The 19764-nt window shown below is 45.4% G+C and overlaps 1 protein-coding gene across 1 annotated transcript in view; it reads right to left on the bottom strand.

Annotated features, from left to right (window-relative positions):
- The window catches only part of CACNA1B (calcium voltage-gated channel subunit alpha1 B), a 312680-nt gene extending 293210 nt beyond the window's left edge, over positions 1-19470 (bottom strand). Inside the window, exons 1-3 of the mRNA XM_074608904.1 lie at positions 18688-19470; positions 16384-16489; positions 9590-9729 (exon numbers count right to left, since the gene is read on the bottom strand). Of these exons, the coding sequence (XP_074465005.1) occupies positions 9590-9729; positions 16384-16489; positions 18688-18947 (506 nt within the window). The 5' untranslated portion in view covers positions 18948-19470. The remainder of the gene's footprint in view (positions 1-9589; positions 9730-16383; positions 16490-18687) is intronic.
- Between the last annotated feature and the right edge of the window lie 294 nt (positions 19471-19764).

Here is a 19764-nt window from a genome sequence, read left to right as displayed (position 1 = left end):
TTCCATTACTAAAGAAGTTCTAAAACTTCAATTTCTTTACTGATGCTTTTTGAATCCTACCAAAATAGATAAAGAAAAAAAGAGAGGAAATCATATTTCCCTATCTATCTCACCCTTATGAGACTTTCCTCTTAATTTTAACTCTCTCAGCCTTTTCATTTCTCTGTAAATGGACATTTCTCCAACGCCTTAATCATTTTCACAGCCTTCTGCCTAAACTCCCATGCCCAAACTTTATTCAAGGATTTTGGTTCAGGACGTTCCAGATGGGGAACTAAGCCAAAAGACAGTTCAATCTTTCGGTCTTCTTTTTTTTTTTTTAAACAGAAAATAAGCAATTTAAGTTCTTTAAAGTCCTCTTTGAACCAGAACCAAGTTACATCCGACTAAGTATTTCTGATTATCAGTTTAGTTTGAGAGCTCTTCAGCACAGGGACATTCTGTAGCTGAAAGTCTTAGCCTCCTCCAAGCAGCTCATTTCTGTCCTTCATTTCTTTACCTCGACGTCACCCCATGGACCATCAACGTGCTCCTAAACCCTTAGTCCTACACCGGGTGCTTCCTGTTTTGCAGACCCTTCCAGGGAATTTTTACAAACTTAATGAGGCGAGCGGAAACAGTCAACTTTAGCCTCTCTCCAGAAAAATCCATAAGGAACAACCCGCACAGCATCTGCAAACAGATTTATGGCATAGGTGTGACGTGCTGGGAGCAGCCCTATTCTCATTTGAGAGCCCCAAGCACAATCTATTCCCAGTGAAGCACAGCACCACTCCAATCTCTACTTCTCATATTTTCCCCGCTTAAACCTTACACAGCCCAACATGAACTGCCTTGAACTGAGGCAACAGCTAAACCCATTATTGGCTAAAACCTGGGGTTTAACTCAGGAGTGGCCTGAACTCCTTGCTCCAGAGGGATGCTTTTAAAAGTCTACAGCTGATCACGAGAACCACCTACACACACACTCCCCTGTAGCCAGCTCTTGAAACCAAGACATCCTCTCCAGCACTGCCAGGATAAGAATATCCACCAGAAAAAAAAATGACCTGTTTCCTCAATATTCTACCTTGAGATCACTGAACAAATAAGTTCATTTCTTAATCAAAAAACAATGAAAGGCCATTTTCCTGTCCACCAGCATACAGGAAAATGGAGGAGGGAGGAGACACAAAGCCTTATATTTAGTGTCAACCATTGATTTAGCAAATCTGACCGTGACAGGAAGGAAAGAATTCTCATACGTATTTGAAGAGCACTGTTTAGTGGCCATGCTCCTCTGTGAGGATCAGGCAACTTTCCAAACCCTCTAGCACACACTACATGTTTGACACGTGCCGCATGTAGGAAGCGGGACTTCTTTCTCAACCTAAGCTGCCAGACTTCCCCATAGCCCAAAAGCAGCCTTCCCATGCCACCAGAAGTTCATGCAGGGGACACTCTGCCCCGTTCATCCTGCAGCCACTGGTATTAGTGAACTCATTCTCAGAGGATCCCTTCCCTCCATCCCGATTCAGTCAGTTCCTTCGGCACAGAGAAGATCCAAGATAGCTGAAGTTTAGCAAAGAGCCTAGCTTTGGTGTCAAAGAGACCTAGAGCTTGGGTTACCTATACAGAGACCTGGAACCACTCATGCTCCTGGTTCCACCTTCCAGTACTGAAGCCTTGCCCTGGCCAGAAAGTCCCACACACCTTGCCATTCACCAAGAACAACACGGAAAACAAATTTTCCACCTCCACTAAGTTTCCTGGATGCTTTCCGAAAGCCCTGAGGAAGGCAGTGGTTCCCTAGCACCTGAAGCCTTGGGGGTGAATTTTGGATCCAAGGATGCGTGTGCAAAAGTGACACTGCTGCTCCTGGCACTCGAGATTAGATTACAATTAAAACTAGGCTGATTTTCTAAATCCTCATTCTTTTCGACAATCACAGCCAGGTTCTTAACATCTCAGATGAGAAGGCAGTTTGTCATCAAAAGCCAGCCACTTGGGAACTGGGACACAGGAGCAAAAGCAGCATTTTGAGAAACAGGAACCTGAGAAATCCTGTGCACTCCTCCTCATCTAATCATGCGACAGCACTCAACACCGCACAGAGGACTTGGGTGTTCGGGGTGGGGGGGGGTGGTTTTTGTTTGTTGTTTTTAAACCAGGAAGCATTAAGTAAATGAACATTAGAACACTTCATAGCTGCATTTTTACTTGCTGTTTTGGTTTTGAACTCCTAGTATTCATACCCAGCTATAACAGCAGCTAGGTATGCAATTCTTCCCACCTACAGAGAGGAGCAAGCAGTCAAGCAGATGTCCCCCCGACTCGATTGCTAGGGCAGGATCAGACATTAGGAGCAGATCATGAGGTCCAGAGTCCTCTTCCCACCCACAGTCTCCCCAGTTGCCTTTGCATCATACAGCTGGCCCCCTCACAAGAGGTAATATTTTCCTACCACCAGCCTCCCTTCAAAAGCCATAAAAAGCTAAAAAACTCTGGACTCTGCACTCCTGATCCTGCCTGGCGTTGATAAAGCCCTGGCTGTGATGAGCAAGCATACCTCCCTTTCACTTGGGATGGCCACTTTTACTTTACAGCTGCCCACCTTCAGGCCCCGCGGGCCAGGGAGATGTCAGCGCCCTCAGACGGTGTCTGACACTCCCCTCTTTGTGAGCAAAAAGCTTCAAAGGAGCACAAACAGGCATGAAACATGGAAAACAGCAGAAGATGGAAATCTGAAGAAATGCTTTTATTTCCTCTCTCTCTGGAGAAAAGCTATCTGTCTGTGCCTCAACTTTCCGGCTTCTTGTTGTGCGGTACCATCATTTATCGGTCCACGTACCAGGTATTCAATATCTTGCAGTCGCTTCTAATAAAGTATGAAAGAAAAACGTCAATCTCATTATCTATTTGCCCTTGAGAAGCACTCTGACCCGAAACGTTTGGTTTGCCACAACCAGAGCAGAGCCATGCTTCAAGGATAACTTCTGCCAGGGAAGGGCCGTCCCCACCTGCAGGTCTTTAGGATCTGTGACCATCTGCAGCCTTCCTCTAAGCACAGCCCTGAGTCCTCCTCTGCTCAGGAAAGTCTCCTTCTAATTTAGCAGCCAGCCACACAATTACACACCCACCTGCTTAACTCAACCTGCCTCTACCCACCCCCACCAAAAATCAATGCACAAAAGCCACTATAAGTAACAAAAAAAAGACACAAGCCCTAATTAACGCTCCACCAGACTCAGCATGGCCTGGACCCCTTTTGCTAGGTGAAACAAGCCCAGAGGGAAAGGATGCTCCAGTCTCAAGGAACCCGCTGCCCCACTGGGCTAAACTGGCTGTAACTGTTCATAAAAGGACATAGGAACTTTTTCCAACATGGGTTTAGAGCCCAGAAATCCTTCCTCCCTGTCCAGCACCTTCTCCTTTGAAGGAAACTGTTTCTTCAGCTCCCCAAGAATCCAGAGGGCCAAGGGACAGAAAATAGAAGAATTTCAAACTACTTTAGACTGTTCAAACTGAGACCTCACACACTCTCTTCCTTTCCAATTACTAACCACTCATTTTTCTCTGCCTCAACAAAACAAATTTGGTTACTGGCCTTCCTCCATTACGGCCCCCACACTCCAGCCAGTTAACTCTCGTTAACACCTTGCATTCAGGAAAACATGTAAATTCCCTTTGCCTTGTCCTTTTTTTTTTTTTTAATCTGATTTCAGAAGGTACCCTTAGCTTTTCTGAGCCAGCAAGTATCCATCCATCATTGGAGCATAAAAGAAATTGAAAACAAGGATCAGCTCCATTAAAATCTATAGAGGCTTTGCTCTTAGCATGACTCATGCACAGTGCTAATAGCAATCAGCCTTAGTCCGTCACCACCCATACTGTATAACCAAGCAAAGAGGCTTACTTGCTTTCCTAGTGATAACTCATCAAGATGAAGCTTGTCCTTCTTAAAGTACCTATTTTCCCAACTCCTGTCACTGCTCAGCTTTACCAAGAGTTCCATGTCGGAAAAGCAGAGATAAACCCATATTTCCCTGCTCCTAGCCCCTTTATTCCCTAGGTGTCTGGATCTAAAGCTTATAAACAAAGCACTGAGCATTCCAGCAATGATGCTGGAAGCATCTAAGGAGTTCTATTTAATTTTGGTTTTCAAATTATGATATTCTATAGTTATTTGTGGGTGGGAAGATTGAGGTGTTTTGGGGAGTACACAAGAGCCAGCCACATCAGACCCTGAAATTCAGACATCCAGTCTAAGGGCTTTTGAATGCCCAGGAACATGCATAAGGAGGAAAAAATGCTACAGACTACAGGCATCTGTGTATATATGACGGCTTTAGCTTTAAGGATCCCAGCCCTCAAGTAGACATTCAATTCTCAAATATTTCATGGTCACGTTACACCCCACGCTCTCTAGGAGGTACGTCCACCTTGAATATGCATGAGAGGTCCATAGCCTGCTGCGCAGACCAGGCTCGATGGTTCTTATGCCTCCCCCCTTTGACAGTCATCGCTGCAACCAAGGCTGCCGCTGTTCCTCATACACTGCACCAGGAATAGCATCTCAGACTGCCCACATACTAAGATGATCCTGGTAACCAGCAAAGCTAACATCAAGGATGAACAGGTCTTTATTATGCTACTAAATGAGTTACCTTCAAGATTATTAGCACCACCAGGAGCTCGGAGCACATTTCTCAGTCATCCAGACAATCAAAATAATTCTAGCTTTTGTAATTTGTTCCCGACAGCCTGAGACATCAGTAACAGCACAGAGACTTTGTGCACATCATTTGGCAGCTCCAGGCCTGGCACACGCTGTCTCTGCCAGTCCCACCCAGAGACCCAGGCAGCTGATCCAACTGGCTCAAGAAGCTACCAGGACTCTTCGAGAGTGTTCAACCCAGGCTGATTGAAGGCCAAAAAGAAAAAATAAATAAATTAACTCTGCTCATAAAAGACGGAGCATGATCCTTTCAAGTGCTCCATTTATTTATACCAGTCTTCAGCAACTCTGGGTGTTGGACAAACACCGCACACGGTTGCAGGCACTGCCTCCCAGGGGATATGGTAGAACTAAGAAAGGACCAGAGCGACAGCACAGCTCAGCGGTGCACAGACAAGCCCTCAGGGGAGACCAGGGAAATGCTGGGGGCTCATAAAACCATAAGGCATGCAGAAAAAGGTATTCATATTCTCCAGATCTTACTATATAAAATCTAGAAGGCAACAATGGAAATCTCAGGTAGCTAGTGATGAAAAAAAAAAAAGGGATAAGCAGCACTTTTTCTTGTAGTAATTAAAGCATGAGACCCATTACCCAGAATATAATGAAGGCAAAAGTATAAACAGGCTCAAAAACACAACCAAGGAGTACAGTCCTCTTGGATGACACAGTTTAAAACCCATCAGACTCAGATGTCTAGGGATTTTTGAGAAAAAAACATGGATTTTGGGAATCAAGAAAATAAGATTCATTTTATCCATGCCTTGTCCTGCATTCTTCCCCTTAGCAGCCACCCTGTTGCACCAGCTCCAGCTAGAGAGGATGCTTGTAGTTTAGAGTTTAGATGCTATTGTATCCAAAGCCCAGGACACCAGGAGAAATCTTCCCGTGAACTCCAACAGGAACAGGTCTGAACCCTCGAGGCCCTGAATCCAGGCTCTTACCTCCATCCACAGCCATCGGAGGGGTTTGGATGCAGGAAGGACTCTGTTCCCAAGACAACTGTGGATTTCTGAGGTTTCCACTCCAAGACAGGTTGAAGCAACAGAATAAACAGTCCCTTTGCTCCTACCTTGGGAAAAGTGCATGAAGATCACATAGTCCCAGGCCAGCTGAGAAATTACATTTTTGTGTGATTTAGAGCTGCTAATGGGTGATGTCATCACCGGAGCAAATGCAATCCCATAAAAATGTGAAAATAAAATGAGCAGGAGCTGTAAAATATACGTGTCTCTCCACAATAGCAACAGGCATATCACAGCAGGGCAGCTTTCCTCGATACTCATCTACAACTGGAGGAGTTTACAAGAAATAACTAAAAAAATGACAAAGGAAACAAAAATCTTTCCAGAAGCAATCTATTCTTTTCCCAGGCCTTTATTAACAGCAAATCAGCATGCTTCCTTGAAAGTAAAAGGGAAAAAGGCGCCACAGCGTTGCTGTGGAAAGAAACCGAGGGAGCTTTTTCTGGAAAAACAAACCAAGCCCTTTTGGGCCACTATCTGTTAGACTCCAGTTCAGCTCAATAGGATATTGATCCTGCCTACATATAACACAGCCCTAATTTATTTTCTGATTAACAAGTTCTACTTTGACAAACAAAATGTCCATCACTGCAGGTAAATAAAAAAAAAACCCACCATATTTATCAATAATGCCAGTGTTCAGGCACTGAGTAGCCAAAAGGGAGGTTGGAAAAAAACAGGTGGAAAGGGTTACCGCCTGATCATTGTAATATTTACATAAGGGTAAGTTCAATAAATGCAGAGCCTTCCCCCACAGCTTCCTCCAAAGCACACCCAGACACTGGCTGGCCTTCTTCCTATGGAAACAGCTAACGAGAGCAAAGCTGCTCTTTGCTTTTATGGGTTTTAGCTAAAAGCTGAAAATGAGATCAGATTTTCCGACATTCACCATTTACCTTAATAAAACTGCACTCAACAGGATTAGCAGGTGTACAGCTCTGCATGAGGTATCATGAAATGCGTTTTCATGATCTTTCATGCTTACAGAGGAAAAAAAAAAGATAAATCAAAATCCCTCTATAATATTGAAGATCAATGTGAAACTGAGCTCAGGAACTGAACGCTGATCACCGCCTGGGAAACATGAAGTAACATTTTCAAGTAGAAATCTTGCACATATGGCAAAGGCAAGCTTTTGATAGAGTAGTAAAATGATATTTCAAAAACTGGTGTCCCTACCTATCTATATTTATAAGAACACATTAAGTATGAGTTCAGCACTGTCCTTTATTATTCTCTAATAAATTACAGAACCTCCTTGATCGTTTTTTGAAACACGCAGATCTGAGACTACCTTCCACAGAAAAGAAAATTAAGGTCCCACTCGTGTCGCCACCTCACAGCCCCTCCCTGGAGAAACAACCGGGTTTGTCAGCAGTAAATGTTCTTCCTCAGCAACCTGCCTTTAAAATCTTAGCGCAGAAATGCCAAGATGTTGTTTGTCTCCAATAAACAGCCTTGCTCAGAATCCCCCCTTTAGCCCAGCTCGGGCAGGCAATGGCCAGATGAAAGGGTTTTGGGCCAGTGAGGGAAACCCAAGGAAGAGGAGCTCCTGCTTTCTAGCACAGACCCATGGCAACACAGGAGTGAGCTAAGAACATAATAAGGATGTAGGAAATTCAGAGCAAAACACAACAGGCTACAGAGAAAACACTAATTCAGTCCCCTGTGTGAAGCTGCAGGTCTTTCAGCGTTATTTCTCTACTACATGTGCCTCCACCTCATTACTGGGTTTGGAAATACAGCCCCGGATTCAGGAAAGCATTTATCTAACCAAGCACACCAGTAACCCTTTTATTTTCAGTAGCTCCCTTCAGCGCCCCACCCCCCCCCCCCGCCCCACAGACACCAAAATTTGGCACGAGCTCAAGCGCCTTGCTAAATCCAGCCCTGGAAGGACAGGATTAGAGGTCTGCGGATTTCCTCAGTGGAGATGACTCTTGGACTTAATGTCGAGCAGTTTACACTTTGCCTTCCCTGCATTGCCTGCCTGGTGGGAAGTCCATGTACAAGACAATTTCAATACAGCCCAGCTAGTATCACCATTGGAAACCAGCAGCTTTGACGTTAACAGGATTGTACTTCAAAAGAATACGCGTGTTTGCAGATGGCAACAGGGTTCCTTATTACAGCTGTCTAATCAAGCCAATATTCCGCAATTATGCTCCGAGATCAAACAGCGCTGCAAACAGCGCTCACAATAAAACCGGCACCAGTAAGATGCCGGTGTCACGCCTATAGCATCGCACAGTCGGTTGCGATTCCACAAGCACGGCACGCACACGCGAGGCTTCAGCTACTGTTGCAAAACTTCGCATGTCTCCATCACAGCTAGGCAGTTTAAAAAAAAAAATATCTATTTTGATTCTTGGCCTGTGTTTATGAAAAAAAAAACAAATCAAAAACATGCCTAAACAAATAACAATATGGCTGTAATTCAGGAAAGCTTTTACATATAGCCTTAACTTTAAGTACAGAAGCAGTGGAGTCAGCTGAATTCAAACGTGTACTTGAATGCTTTGCTGAAGGATAAATTAAGCCACATGCCAAAGTCCTTTCCAGAATCATGGCCTTGATTTTATTTTAATTTTATTTTTTTTTAAACACACAAAAGGGCATAGCGTTAACTAGGAATCAGAACATACCATCGGGGCGAATAATTGTAGCATCTGTGCTAGTTCTCTTTTCATCCTGGTACCCCCTATGCTTCCAAGTATGTAAATCTGATTCTCCTTGTGGCTCCACTGAAGTTTCTATTGATTAAATACCCAGCCCCAGCAGCAGGAGAATCAAGCCCTGCATATTTATTTTCTTCCTCTCAATACATAAAGAATTCCCTTTGGCCTCTCAATTGCTATATCACACGCCACGCTGAATGCAAATAGAATTACAGTGATAATGTATCTAATGAATACATTTGTATATGTATGCAAGCATTTTCCTAACAGCTTTACGCCACTAACCAGACCAAAGAATATATGTTCATCACACACAGTCGCAGAGAAGGTGTGTGAAATGAGTGCACATTAATAACAAGAGCCAGACTGCAATCTTCTGGGGGAAAAAGTAACTGAAATCCTTCCAAGATGAAGGCTGCAAGATCAGGACCTCACACAGACCTTTGGAACATTTCCTTTGGAGCTTTAAAGCACAATTTGCAGACCATAAGTGTTACTTAATGTTTGTGTTTTCATTATCCTCTAGCATTACACTACATTTATATAAATAGGTAATAGTAACTGTTGCAATGCATAACATAAAAATATTGTAAGCATTTCCAAGAAAGAAATTAGCAATATCATTTCAAACCAGGGTACAAAATACACAGGTAACATTTTCAGCTCCATCCTTTAGAAGACAGGCACCCTCTTTGAATTATTTTTGGAAAAGATATTTTCTAAGCAGACCAAATTCATTCCTGCAGAAACTTCCCTGACCTCAGACTTGTAGTAGCTTGAAAGTGGGATGCGTTTGATTTGTTAGCTCACTCCATGTTGACTTTTAAAGTCATCCTGTAATGTCAGAAGACTGATTTAAATCAGGTTCAAGTACCTAGTGGCAATTAGAACCTGCAAAGTCTGAGAAATGTCAGTAAGTGTCTGGATAAGACACATGCCAGCGTATATACAAATAAATATCCTCCAAACCTCCTCTTAGTTGGTTCAAAGAACGCTTTGAAAGACACTCATTCAGCACAATAGCCATAATTTAAAGACAGTAAGGTCAGAAATACAGTTTTTTAGTACTACTTCACTAAAATCACTCCCACCCCAACCCCCAGTTAAAAAAACAACACAAATCAAAGCAAGAGTCCCCCTTAAACCTAGGGCAAGAGGAGGTCACTTACCCTGTGAGGACCACGACAAAATCCATCACATTCCAACCGTTTCGGAGGTAAGAGCCTTTATGAAAAACAAACCCCAGAGCGATGATTTTTATACCAGCTTCAAAACAAAATATTCCAATAAAGTACGGCTCAGTGTCATCCTGGAAAAGAATAAAAAATCAAAGGTGTCAAGGCGATACCTACGCTTCTGCGCTGATAGCAAGAGTCCTATAAACAACTACATGCACCAATGTCATGCCCTCTTCAGCTCTCTGACCAGAGTTGAAGCCAAAAGGTTTAAGTTTACTGGAACTAAGCACAGAGAAGAATTTCATTATTGTTTCTCTAAAGGTAAATTTGTTTTTTTCACGTTGGAAATTCTATTTGACTTCATTCTGATCATTTCACCCCACACTTTCCACCTTTACTCAATATTCCAGAGGGAATTTTGTTACTGAAATTGTGCTCTAAGGGTATATTTAAACTTGAGATCACATAGTTCTGTAGTTATTGACACTGAAAAAAAAAAACCCACGTGCTTTGCAATTCATCCAGGAAACTGAAACAAGAGGATATCTTAGGGAGTAGCAGTCAGCACAGTGAGCTTGCAAACACTGGCAGGAAATTATTTATTTATCATTTATTCCATCAGTTCTTCCTTCACTCTTTCTCCTCCATTTTCTCAATTTCCACAGCTGCAGTCGCATTTGTTTTCCTTTCACTGCTTTCCTTTCATCTGATCCAGGGAGAAATCCCCATTCCCTCCTGTTAACAGCAGAACCAGTAAGGTTTGTCTCAGGTCACTGGTACAGACTAGAGCTTACCATGGGATCACAGCTTCGTGTCCTAGCTCACTAGAGAGAAAAAAATCAAGCTTAGTCTCCACAGTTTCACTAAACCATTTTTTCCATCTATGGCACCAGATTGCTCAGTATTATACCTTATCCGTAAGAGTTTCAACACAAATTCAACGCCAAATGGAAGCAGTCACATTTGGAAGGTAGATGCAGGCAAGAAATGGGAACAAAGCAAGAGGTGAAAGCAAGGGGCAGCAGTTTCAAGAACATGTTAATTAACTTTGGCACCTGTAACCAATTTCCAAATGTGCCTCAGATCCCTGATTTCAGCTGAAGTCAATAGAAGCAAAGCAGCCCTACCCAAAAGCAAGCAAAGTTCCAAATTGAGAGATTAGAAATCTTTGTTCCAGTGGCTTTGGCATTTCTGACTATAAGGAGCCAAAGAGTTGAGCTGCTGTTTGATGCACAGTTGTTTACATTTTGCGATTATACTAATGACAAAAGGTGATTTTGGTTCTCTTCTACAGAAAGAACATGAATGTCAAGTCTTGTGGCCACAGAACCAAGAAAGAAGCAGTTTTGATACAAGAATTTATTTTATAAGCTTGATAACTCTTGCTTGACTCTGACCCAGCACTATCACACAGACCCATGCTTTAGGCATATTGCCTGTTACAGAAAGCCAGGTTTGTCACACCTAGAAGGCCAATATGATAGCATACACCTCCCAAAGAGGCTTGCAATGCATACCCAACTCAGCAAGTCAACCACAAAGCACTAATCACTGAAGATGCCTCCAAGCTATTGGAAATTGCTGCTTCTGGACAGGCTTTTCCACCCGTGCCTGAATTGAAGTTTTGTTACCTACAATCCTACGAGCCATATCCCTACAGACCTCAGTGACCCCAGCTCCTCCACGTACTTCATCTTTCGCCCTGCGTCAGCTCTGCTCCCCTCCACCTTTCCTAACCTCACGGCCCCGGCAGCTCCACCTCCCATTCCCATATGGCCAGGCAAGACAACCCATCACCTGCAGATCACACACACGTACTGACTGGCCAGACAGCCAAACAGAGCAGGTGACTGCTGAGGTCCCAGCGTAGCCTTTGGCTGAAATGAAAGGGAGGGTGGGGAAAAAAAAGAAACAAAACAACCCCAAACTGGCTTCTTCTCCAGCCAGGGATCTGTTTCCACAAATGGCAGCACTTCCAAGCCCTCTGCCCCTCCACAGGGCCTCACTGACACTGCTCAGAGGATCGAGGCTATCGCTGACAGACGGAGAAGCTCCAGCTACCCATCGCAGTGCTATTTACCCGCAGAGAAACAGGAACAAGGCCAGGCCATCAGACCTTTTATGACCTTCAACAGAATCCTACAGTAATAGTCTTCCAGCAGTTTCTCCACAGCAAGTGCTAAAGGCATCCCAGTGCAGTACATCCAACCCAGTACAGAAAACAGGAAAGAAGGAAGAGAGGGTCAGAAAACATCACATGCAATTTCAGGAGAAGTGGTGTTACTGCTGCTCTGCTTTCCCTTATGCACACAGGAGCACTCTAACAGCCTTGTCTGCCTGCTCTTCAACCCACAACACCTTCTAGTCCAACAAGTATATAAAATCTTTGCAAGCAAAGGCCTCCTAGCCTATCCTATATTTCCATCCTGCGACTACTAGCATACCTTTAAAAATAGCTCTTCCAACACACCACCAAAAAAAACCCCACCCCCAAAACCTTTACTCACATACGCGCGCGCGCGCACACACCCCCCCCCCCCCCCCCCCCATTGCTCCCCTCACTTCCTGGAAGCCTTATATCTACTCTGTTTCCAGTCGTTTGCTCAATCTAGGTCAGGTGCCTTGCGATTACAGCTCCCTGCTTTAAAGAGCCAGGCTTCAGGTACTCAAGGGTTTGACAATATGCTCTTCCCAAAGCTAGGACTACACGGAGCTCTTAGGAAGTGGGTCAAAGAAGTTCTTGTCAGCTTCTAGGGAAGCAGGAAGGCTCACAGATGGGCTTAGGTATTTATGACAAAGAAAAACTGTCATCTGTAGGATTGGCCATGAGTAGCTGGGGAAATAAGAGGGGATAGAAAGAGGGTCTTTCCTAAAGCCTGTCTAAATTTAACTTAATTTAGCCTAAGAATCAGGACACTGACAACAGGATGAAAAATAAAATTTATGCCCCATTAGGTAGTGGTGCCTGCTGCTGAAAAAAAGGATTCGCGTGACTGTGTGTGATGGAAGGAGCTGGAGGGCAAGGACATGGGTGACACGCCCTGCGCAGCACTGAAACGGCACTGCTGTCGGCTCAGAAATCCTACTGCCGGGACATCCTGCACCCCACTTCAGACGGGAGGCTGTGTTGCTGCTTGGGTTCAAGAGTGGGAAAGCAGGTGATAATGAGTATCAGTGTGCGTGCTTGGAAGGAAGGCGGAGAATTTGGGCAGCAGCCAGAGCTGTGCCAGCAGGTTGTTTGCTGTGGACACAGCAAAGCTTGAGACTAGGCCAAAAACACATTTGATCAATATGTTTCAGATCAGAAACAAGTTCTGAGTCTGGAAAGTCATTACTATTCCTAGTCCGTGTCCTAGTGTCTTTCCTTGGCCTCTGGTTGTGAAAGCCTTGATAGGTTTGGGTGGGTAAGGCTTTGTTCATGCAAAGGTTAATATGAACAGCTCACATATGACTGCACAAAGTGCCTGTGGATAGTATAAAGAATCAAATCCATTAGTAAAGTGCAAGAGCTGTCATGCTGAATATCTGAGAAAAGTTATATTCTGTCCTCACATCAAAAACACCCAGGGGAACCAAACACTCAGAGCCCTGCAGTGGCATGCAGCTGAACATCCTATAAACCCACTGGTGTCTTCAAACAGGGCATGCCCCAGAGCAGGGCAGAAAATAGGTTTCCTGTCCTGCAAGCTCTGATCTCCGTCAGCCTGGGACAAATCTATGGCCTACTGAAGCTTCTCATGAAAAACTGAGAAATTAGGAAGGAGACAGGGAAAGCATGAGTGTGCCTCAGCCTGGACAGCCAAGAGCATCGTGAGCAAGGCATCCACCTGCAAGGCCATTCGGGGCTCGGATGTGAAGCTCACATTCCCACATTTGGAGCTCTCACCACCAGGCTCTGGGCCACTCAGTACAACTCCCTCAGCATCTTTTCAGTTGGCAGCACTCCAGTGTGTACAAACAATGCAATATTTATTGGGATGGAGGGAGACTGACTCTACAACCTATTGGCTAAGGCACTCAGCTGAGATGGACAATAGCAAGTTTGTAGCATCTCTGTTCCAATGGATAATTACTGATGTGAAGTAAACACTTCCAGCATCCAAAGCATACAAAATTCCCAGCTCAGAGCAGACAAGAGCCTAGGGGGTAAGTCGTTATGCTGCTAGTGGAAGAACGAGCTTATTTCAGTTGTCTGAAGAGCAAGGACTTGAAGCCAATGCTCCAGTTCACCACTAAATGCTGTGACCACCAGACTGGTGTTTTTTCAGAGCCCTGGTTTTGACCAAAATTTCCATCCTAGAGCCACGTAATGCTTTTCTGTGCTACAAACTACATACATAAAATCGACAGAGAAAGATTACTCATAACGCAGCCATTCCAATTCTTCAAATATTGCATATACTGAGACATCACTTGCTCTTCCCATGTGCTTAATTAACCCAACTCAGCAAGTAACATGAGCACAGAAAAGAGCCAAGTGAGATTGCACTGCAGGTTCCTATCTTGGGTCTCTGGGGAGATACGTAGAAGAAAATTTTGATTAGAAGACAAAAATCATGAAAATGTTTGTATGTACTCCTCCTTTTCTCAGCTTTAACAAACAGGCAATCTTAAGATTTTTCTCTTTGTATCTGTGGCGCAAAGTATCTGGGCAGCTTTGCTTTTCCTTCAACGACTCTGCCTACATCTCCCAGTCACAAAAGGCTTGTGATGTGCATCTCATATCCTTAAGATCTGACTAACTCTTCAGTGATGAGCCCTCACACTCCAATTTGGAGATTTTAACGAACGCAGGAGAAGGAAAGGTATTTCCATAAATCATTAACCAAAAAAGGCCAATTCCATTCTTGCCAAAGACAGCAATAAAGCACCTGCTGTTCTACATGGACTTATAATTTGGCTCAGCAAACCTGTAAATGTATGGGAGTGTTCGCCCACTCTGATTTAGCATGGATTTGTAACATTTTCAATGAAACAACTAACAGTTTGTGGGAGCGGCAGAAGCATTTTAAAGAGGTTTCACTTCGAAAATCAGAAGACAATTTTTCTTATTCACAATGCTTTATCTTTCCAGCATATGTGGAAAATAGAAAATATTTCACAACTTGTAAAGATTCTCAGGGTCATTCTACGATAAACCCCGTTATACTTCAGAGTTACAAATGTGCTGTGGTTAAAATGGCTTCAGAATATCTGGAATGAAGACAACGCTGCACAATGGTGTTTGGGACAAATATCAGGGGTTAATTCTTCCTTCACCACCAAAGCAGAGCCAACAAGGTGGAGACTGTGCATTTAACTCATTCCAATATCTTACACTACTCGGTGGTAATGCCAGTGCCCCCCTTTGGAATGACTTGGGCAGGAACCGAAGGTGTGTGTACGGTACTGGGTGCTGTAAAATGGAGTTAATACAATGGGGGAAATGACCAATAAAAAGCCTCTAGGATCCCCTTACAAATCTAGGGTTACAGAGGAACATAGAAACAACATACTAACCATACCTACTGCTGCTTAAAATAACCTATCACCAAAGGGTTACTGAGCCAGAACATCCACAAAACTACCTTTTCCCTGACACTAGTCCATATGTTCCTAACTATGGAGGACATTTCCCCAGCTCAATCATTATGCTTGGTCCAAATCTGTGCTTTGCTCACAAACCCAGGCGTGCCTTGCTAGCTCATCCCAAAACATACAAAGACATGTTTCATGGCAGAAACATCAACACACATGCAGGTTCTTAATTTTTTCCTCATCTCTTCTTAAGCACAAATAATTTAAACAGAAAGAGACTAAGCAAACACAATGTAGGTGGGCAGCCAGCATCAGTGGATACATTTCCAAACAGACAGTATCAACTAGCTGACCCGGAGGCTGTCTCTAGATCTGTCACTTTATACACTTTTTCCCTGTTTCTGAAGAATGAGCTTGAGGGAGTTGCCCACTGGTATGGACCAACCTTGCAACTTGCGACCCGCTTTCATAGGCTCTAGCTTCTGGCAGCAAGACTAATTTTTTTTTTTTTTTTTGCATAATTTAATATCTACAGGTAAAACACATATGGATCTATATTTATTCATCCTTTGAACATGCATCAGGGTTAATGCATTTCGGCATGAAAGATGTTCCAGATCATTAACAGCAGGAGAAAAATCAAAACAAATATTACCCATTTTTCCTCTAGTGATGATAAATGGAAGAAAGATTTTGAAGCTATTCTTTTATTTTCTTTTGAAATAAGGTAATTGCGCTCATTACCATAAAGCCTGCAGGTAAACTATTTTCCTCTGCCAGTTCATTTCTTTTTTTGGAAGGGAAGTGTAATCATCTAAACCCAAAGTTTGCTTTGTAGGGTCCTTGATATATGCTGTAGCAGGAAGAGAGCTGAAAGACATACGAACCTAAAAGGTTACTCTGTTCTATCACTTCCTGGGAAAATATCACAGAAGTTAATTTGATTCTGCAGATAATTCTGAGCATTTGGCAGTCCCTTCATGTCTTGGTTTATAGACAACCTAAGTTTCCTGCTCTTGTGATCATACTGTAAGGTCTGCAATTGGGCAGGGCTGGCTAGAGTGATGAAGCATTCTTGTGAAGATGGGATTGGGAGGTCAGAGTTATACTTGTTGTCACTGAGTTATTTTTTCTGATTGTCAGGTCAATGCCTGTTTGTTTACATGTGGATCTTTAAAATATATACAAGCACTCACAAGACTGGGGGGCTGACTGGTTTTTGTATTAGACCAAAACCAAAAAAATGTAAATAAATTAATACAACTCACCAATCTCTCTGACATTGGTGTCTTGTCTCCATCCGGCAAATGTTGTTCCAGAGCCAGCACAATACAATTGGCTATGATTGTAGCTAAAATCATGTATTCAAATGGAGTGGGGACCAGAAGTTAAAGAAGACACAGACAACACAAGGAGAACCTCATCCAAATCCCATTTCTACCTAAATGGTTACATTAGTTGAGCATTCTATGATCTCTCGTCTTTTCTGAAGACATTTAGTCTCCTTGACTTCCTCAGTTCTTCCTGGGGTGTCTTTGGAAGAAAAGTAGGAAATTTGTTCTCTTCCTTGAGAAAGTTGGTGACTTACACGGAATCTGAGCTGCTCAAGGAATTTGGGAACAAGAAAGCAAAAGGTCCAAAGGAAACAAAAAGCTATTAATAATTATTATTTTTAAATAAGATTGATAAGCTAAACTGCCCCAAAATAACTGAATGCCATCTGCTGAATTATTCTTCAGAAATTCCCTGTCATTTAACTTGAGCGCATAGTGTAAATAAGCGATGGGCTAGAAAAGTTCAATTTAGAGTGTCTATGCAGGTCCAAAACATGAATTACTGCTAGATCGCAATGCCCGCTCCTGGTGAGAATCAAACCATCAGTGCCCTGTCGGGATGTAGGATGGAACCGATCTCACGGGAAAGGAGGCAAACCCGATTCTAGGTGCCCCCTTGCCTTTCGCCCTCATCTCCAGTCCCGAACCCTGCCGAGCCCAGGGCGGAGCCGCGCTCCGCTCAGCACCGCGGGGAGCTCCGCTCAGCACCGCGGACGGCTCCTCTCAGCACCGCGGGCAGCTCCCGTTCAGCACCGCGGGCAGCTCCCGTTCAGCACCGCGGGCAGCTCCCGTTCAGCACCAGGGACAGCGTGCTGCCCCGCCGTGGGGAGCGGCCGGCGGCTTCGCGGCAGCCGCAGCGCTGTGGGTCCCCGCTCCACACTTCCCGAGAAACGACGCAGACGAGTCGCCCCAGAGACAGGCGAGGGCTAGACTGCGTCTGGCCTGGCAGGGAACACGATGCTCTGCCTGCCAGCCCAGCTTCGGAGCTTGTTTATTCCGACTTGAATGCAGGAGAAATGGATGAGGAAGTACAGCAACCCCTGTGAATTTATAATATGGACAGAAAAATGAATATGCATGCGCATTCAGGGGGAAAGGGAAGTACATGCACTCTACTGGTGTATTTTTTTTCCTGTTAGCCCCCCTCAAGGAAATGAAGACTGGGGAAGCCTGAATGGGAGCTGGCCTCTATAGCAATGGAAAGTGTTGCTAGGAGGATGGAAGGAGGCCTTGCTGCTGTTAGCTGAGGACTAATAGGTGTGTGATATCAAATGAAAAGAAAACAACCAGCTCCCTTGAGATCACCAGTGTAATGCACTCCTGCACACAAACACGCGCACGCACTCACACACTGTATCTACTCCCTGGTAACCTCAAATAGTCTGCTTCCCTTTTCTCATGGCTTACAACCCCACTGTGTGCATCATTACAAGCAAAGCCCCCTTCTGAGGAAGATCTCTGCAGCTCACTTGGCCTGGGAGCTGGTGCTGAGACAGAAAGCATCTGCCCCTTTCACAACACAGCAGATGAGCCTCCTCCTGACTTAATGCCTCGCTCTGCCACAAAGCTTTTCTTTTTTATTTTTAAATTTTTTTTAGTACAGACTAAGCTTAGGCTATGCACCTAATCAAAGTGACAAGATTCATATTGATTCTAATGTGTTTAGGAGGTGATGTACTAAAAAACCTAGCTGCAATGATTGTATTAATGGGATTCACAACGTACCCTGGCTATCAATATCTCTACTATCACTGCAGCTTTAATGCTAAGGTGTCACCATTTTTATCCCACGTTCCTTCTTCTATTCAGAGTGAGAAAGAAGAGTTGAAAGGCTCTAAGATGGAAATAAGAATCAGGATTCATTAGCATGAATCTCACAGAATGCTTTGCATTTATCTTAAATTGTAGGAAATGTAAATCTATGTAAATGTATATGTCACACCTAAACACACACTGAAATGCATGTATGTCTTACACGCGCCCCAGCATAGTCGAAAGCACACTACACTGTTCACACAGAAGCAATTTCCTATGATACCCAGCTACACGGCCATACATTATGTCGGACACACAGCTCCATGTCACACACACCCATTGCACACACTGGATCACACACGCACTTCTACGTTAGCACCAGCCACTCATCCTTAGCTGACATGGGGCGTCTCTTTCCCCCAGTCTCGCTCTCCCCCTCCCCACCTTCCCCACCGTGCCCACACACCCTCCCCGAAAGGATATGGCCATTCTGTTATTCTCTTGGCATATTTCCGTATAACATTATCTTCACTGAAGATGAAGAGGGATCTGTTGACTGTGAAGCAGTTCTGTTTGACAGGGATGGGGTTGTAGAGAGCCATAGTCCTGGCCCTCTGAGCCATCGACTGCTTATACATCCTTTGGCCGGCTTGGGGGCCACCTTGCCGGCTGCTCCCTCTTCCAGCCCCGGCCGGCCCTCCACCTCCATAGCGGGTTGGCAGATCATCCCCAAACCGAGCCATTCTCTCAGTGCACGGAGCCGGGCGCTACAATCCAAACTGGCAGCCGAGGCGAGAGGAAGACGCATCACAGCGCGCAGCACTTCTCCCTCCGGGGGCTTCAATTGCGGGATCGGGATTGATCGCAGCAAAATATAGAGATATATTTAAAAAAATAAAAAAAAAAAAAAAAAAAAGCGCCTTTCCCGTCCTCCACCCCCTCCTCTTCCCCGCCGCTGTGGCTGCCCGGGGGGTAGGAGGGAGGCTCCGGGGCTCCGCTCACCTCCCCGCACAGGTGCCGTCTCTCCGGCCCGACCTCATGGCCGGGGCTGCGGGGTAAGGGGTGGCCGGCGGGCGCGGTCCCTTCCGCGGTGACCGGCGGGGCGCTGGGCTGGGAAGGGGCTGCGCTGCTGCCGTGCCCGCCGCGGGAGACTCCGCCGTGCCCAGCCCAGCCCGGCTCCGGCCCGGCCCCGCCGCATGTGATGCCCGGAGCCAATGGGCCGCCGCGGCTCCGCCCGCTCCAGTCACCGGCACCGGGAGGCGGGCAGGGATGGAGGGAGGGGAGGATGGAGCCGGCCCGGCCCGGCCGCCGCCGCCCACCCCCATAAATACGGCGGAGACGCGGCCACTCCCCGGGGCCGCGGGGAAGGAGGGACCGAGCCCCTCCCCCCCCCCCCCCCCCCCCCCCCCCCCCGCGCGGGGCTCCGCGGGCGCGCAAAACCCCGGCCGGGGGGTGCCGCCGTCTGGGGAGCGTTGGGGGGGGGGAACAGGGGAGGAGGCCCCCGCGCCTGCGCGCCGCCGCCCAGATGTGCGCTGCCCAGATGTGCGCTGCCCAGCTGCT

Source organism: Larus michahellis, chromosome 15 (assembly GCF_964199755.1).
Source record: "Larus michahellis chromosome 15, bLarMic1.1, whole genome shotgun sequence".
NCBI classification, from domain to species: Eukaryota; Metazoa; Chordata; class Aves; order Charadriiformes; family Laridae; genus Larus; species Larus michahellis.
Note: the sequence above shows the minus strand (reverse complement) of the source record. Positions and strands in the feature narration are given on the sequence as shown.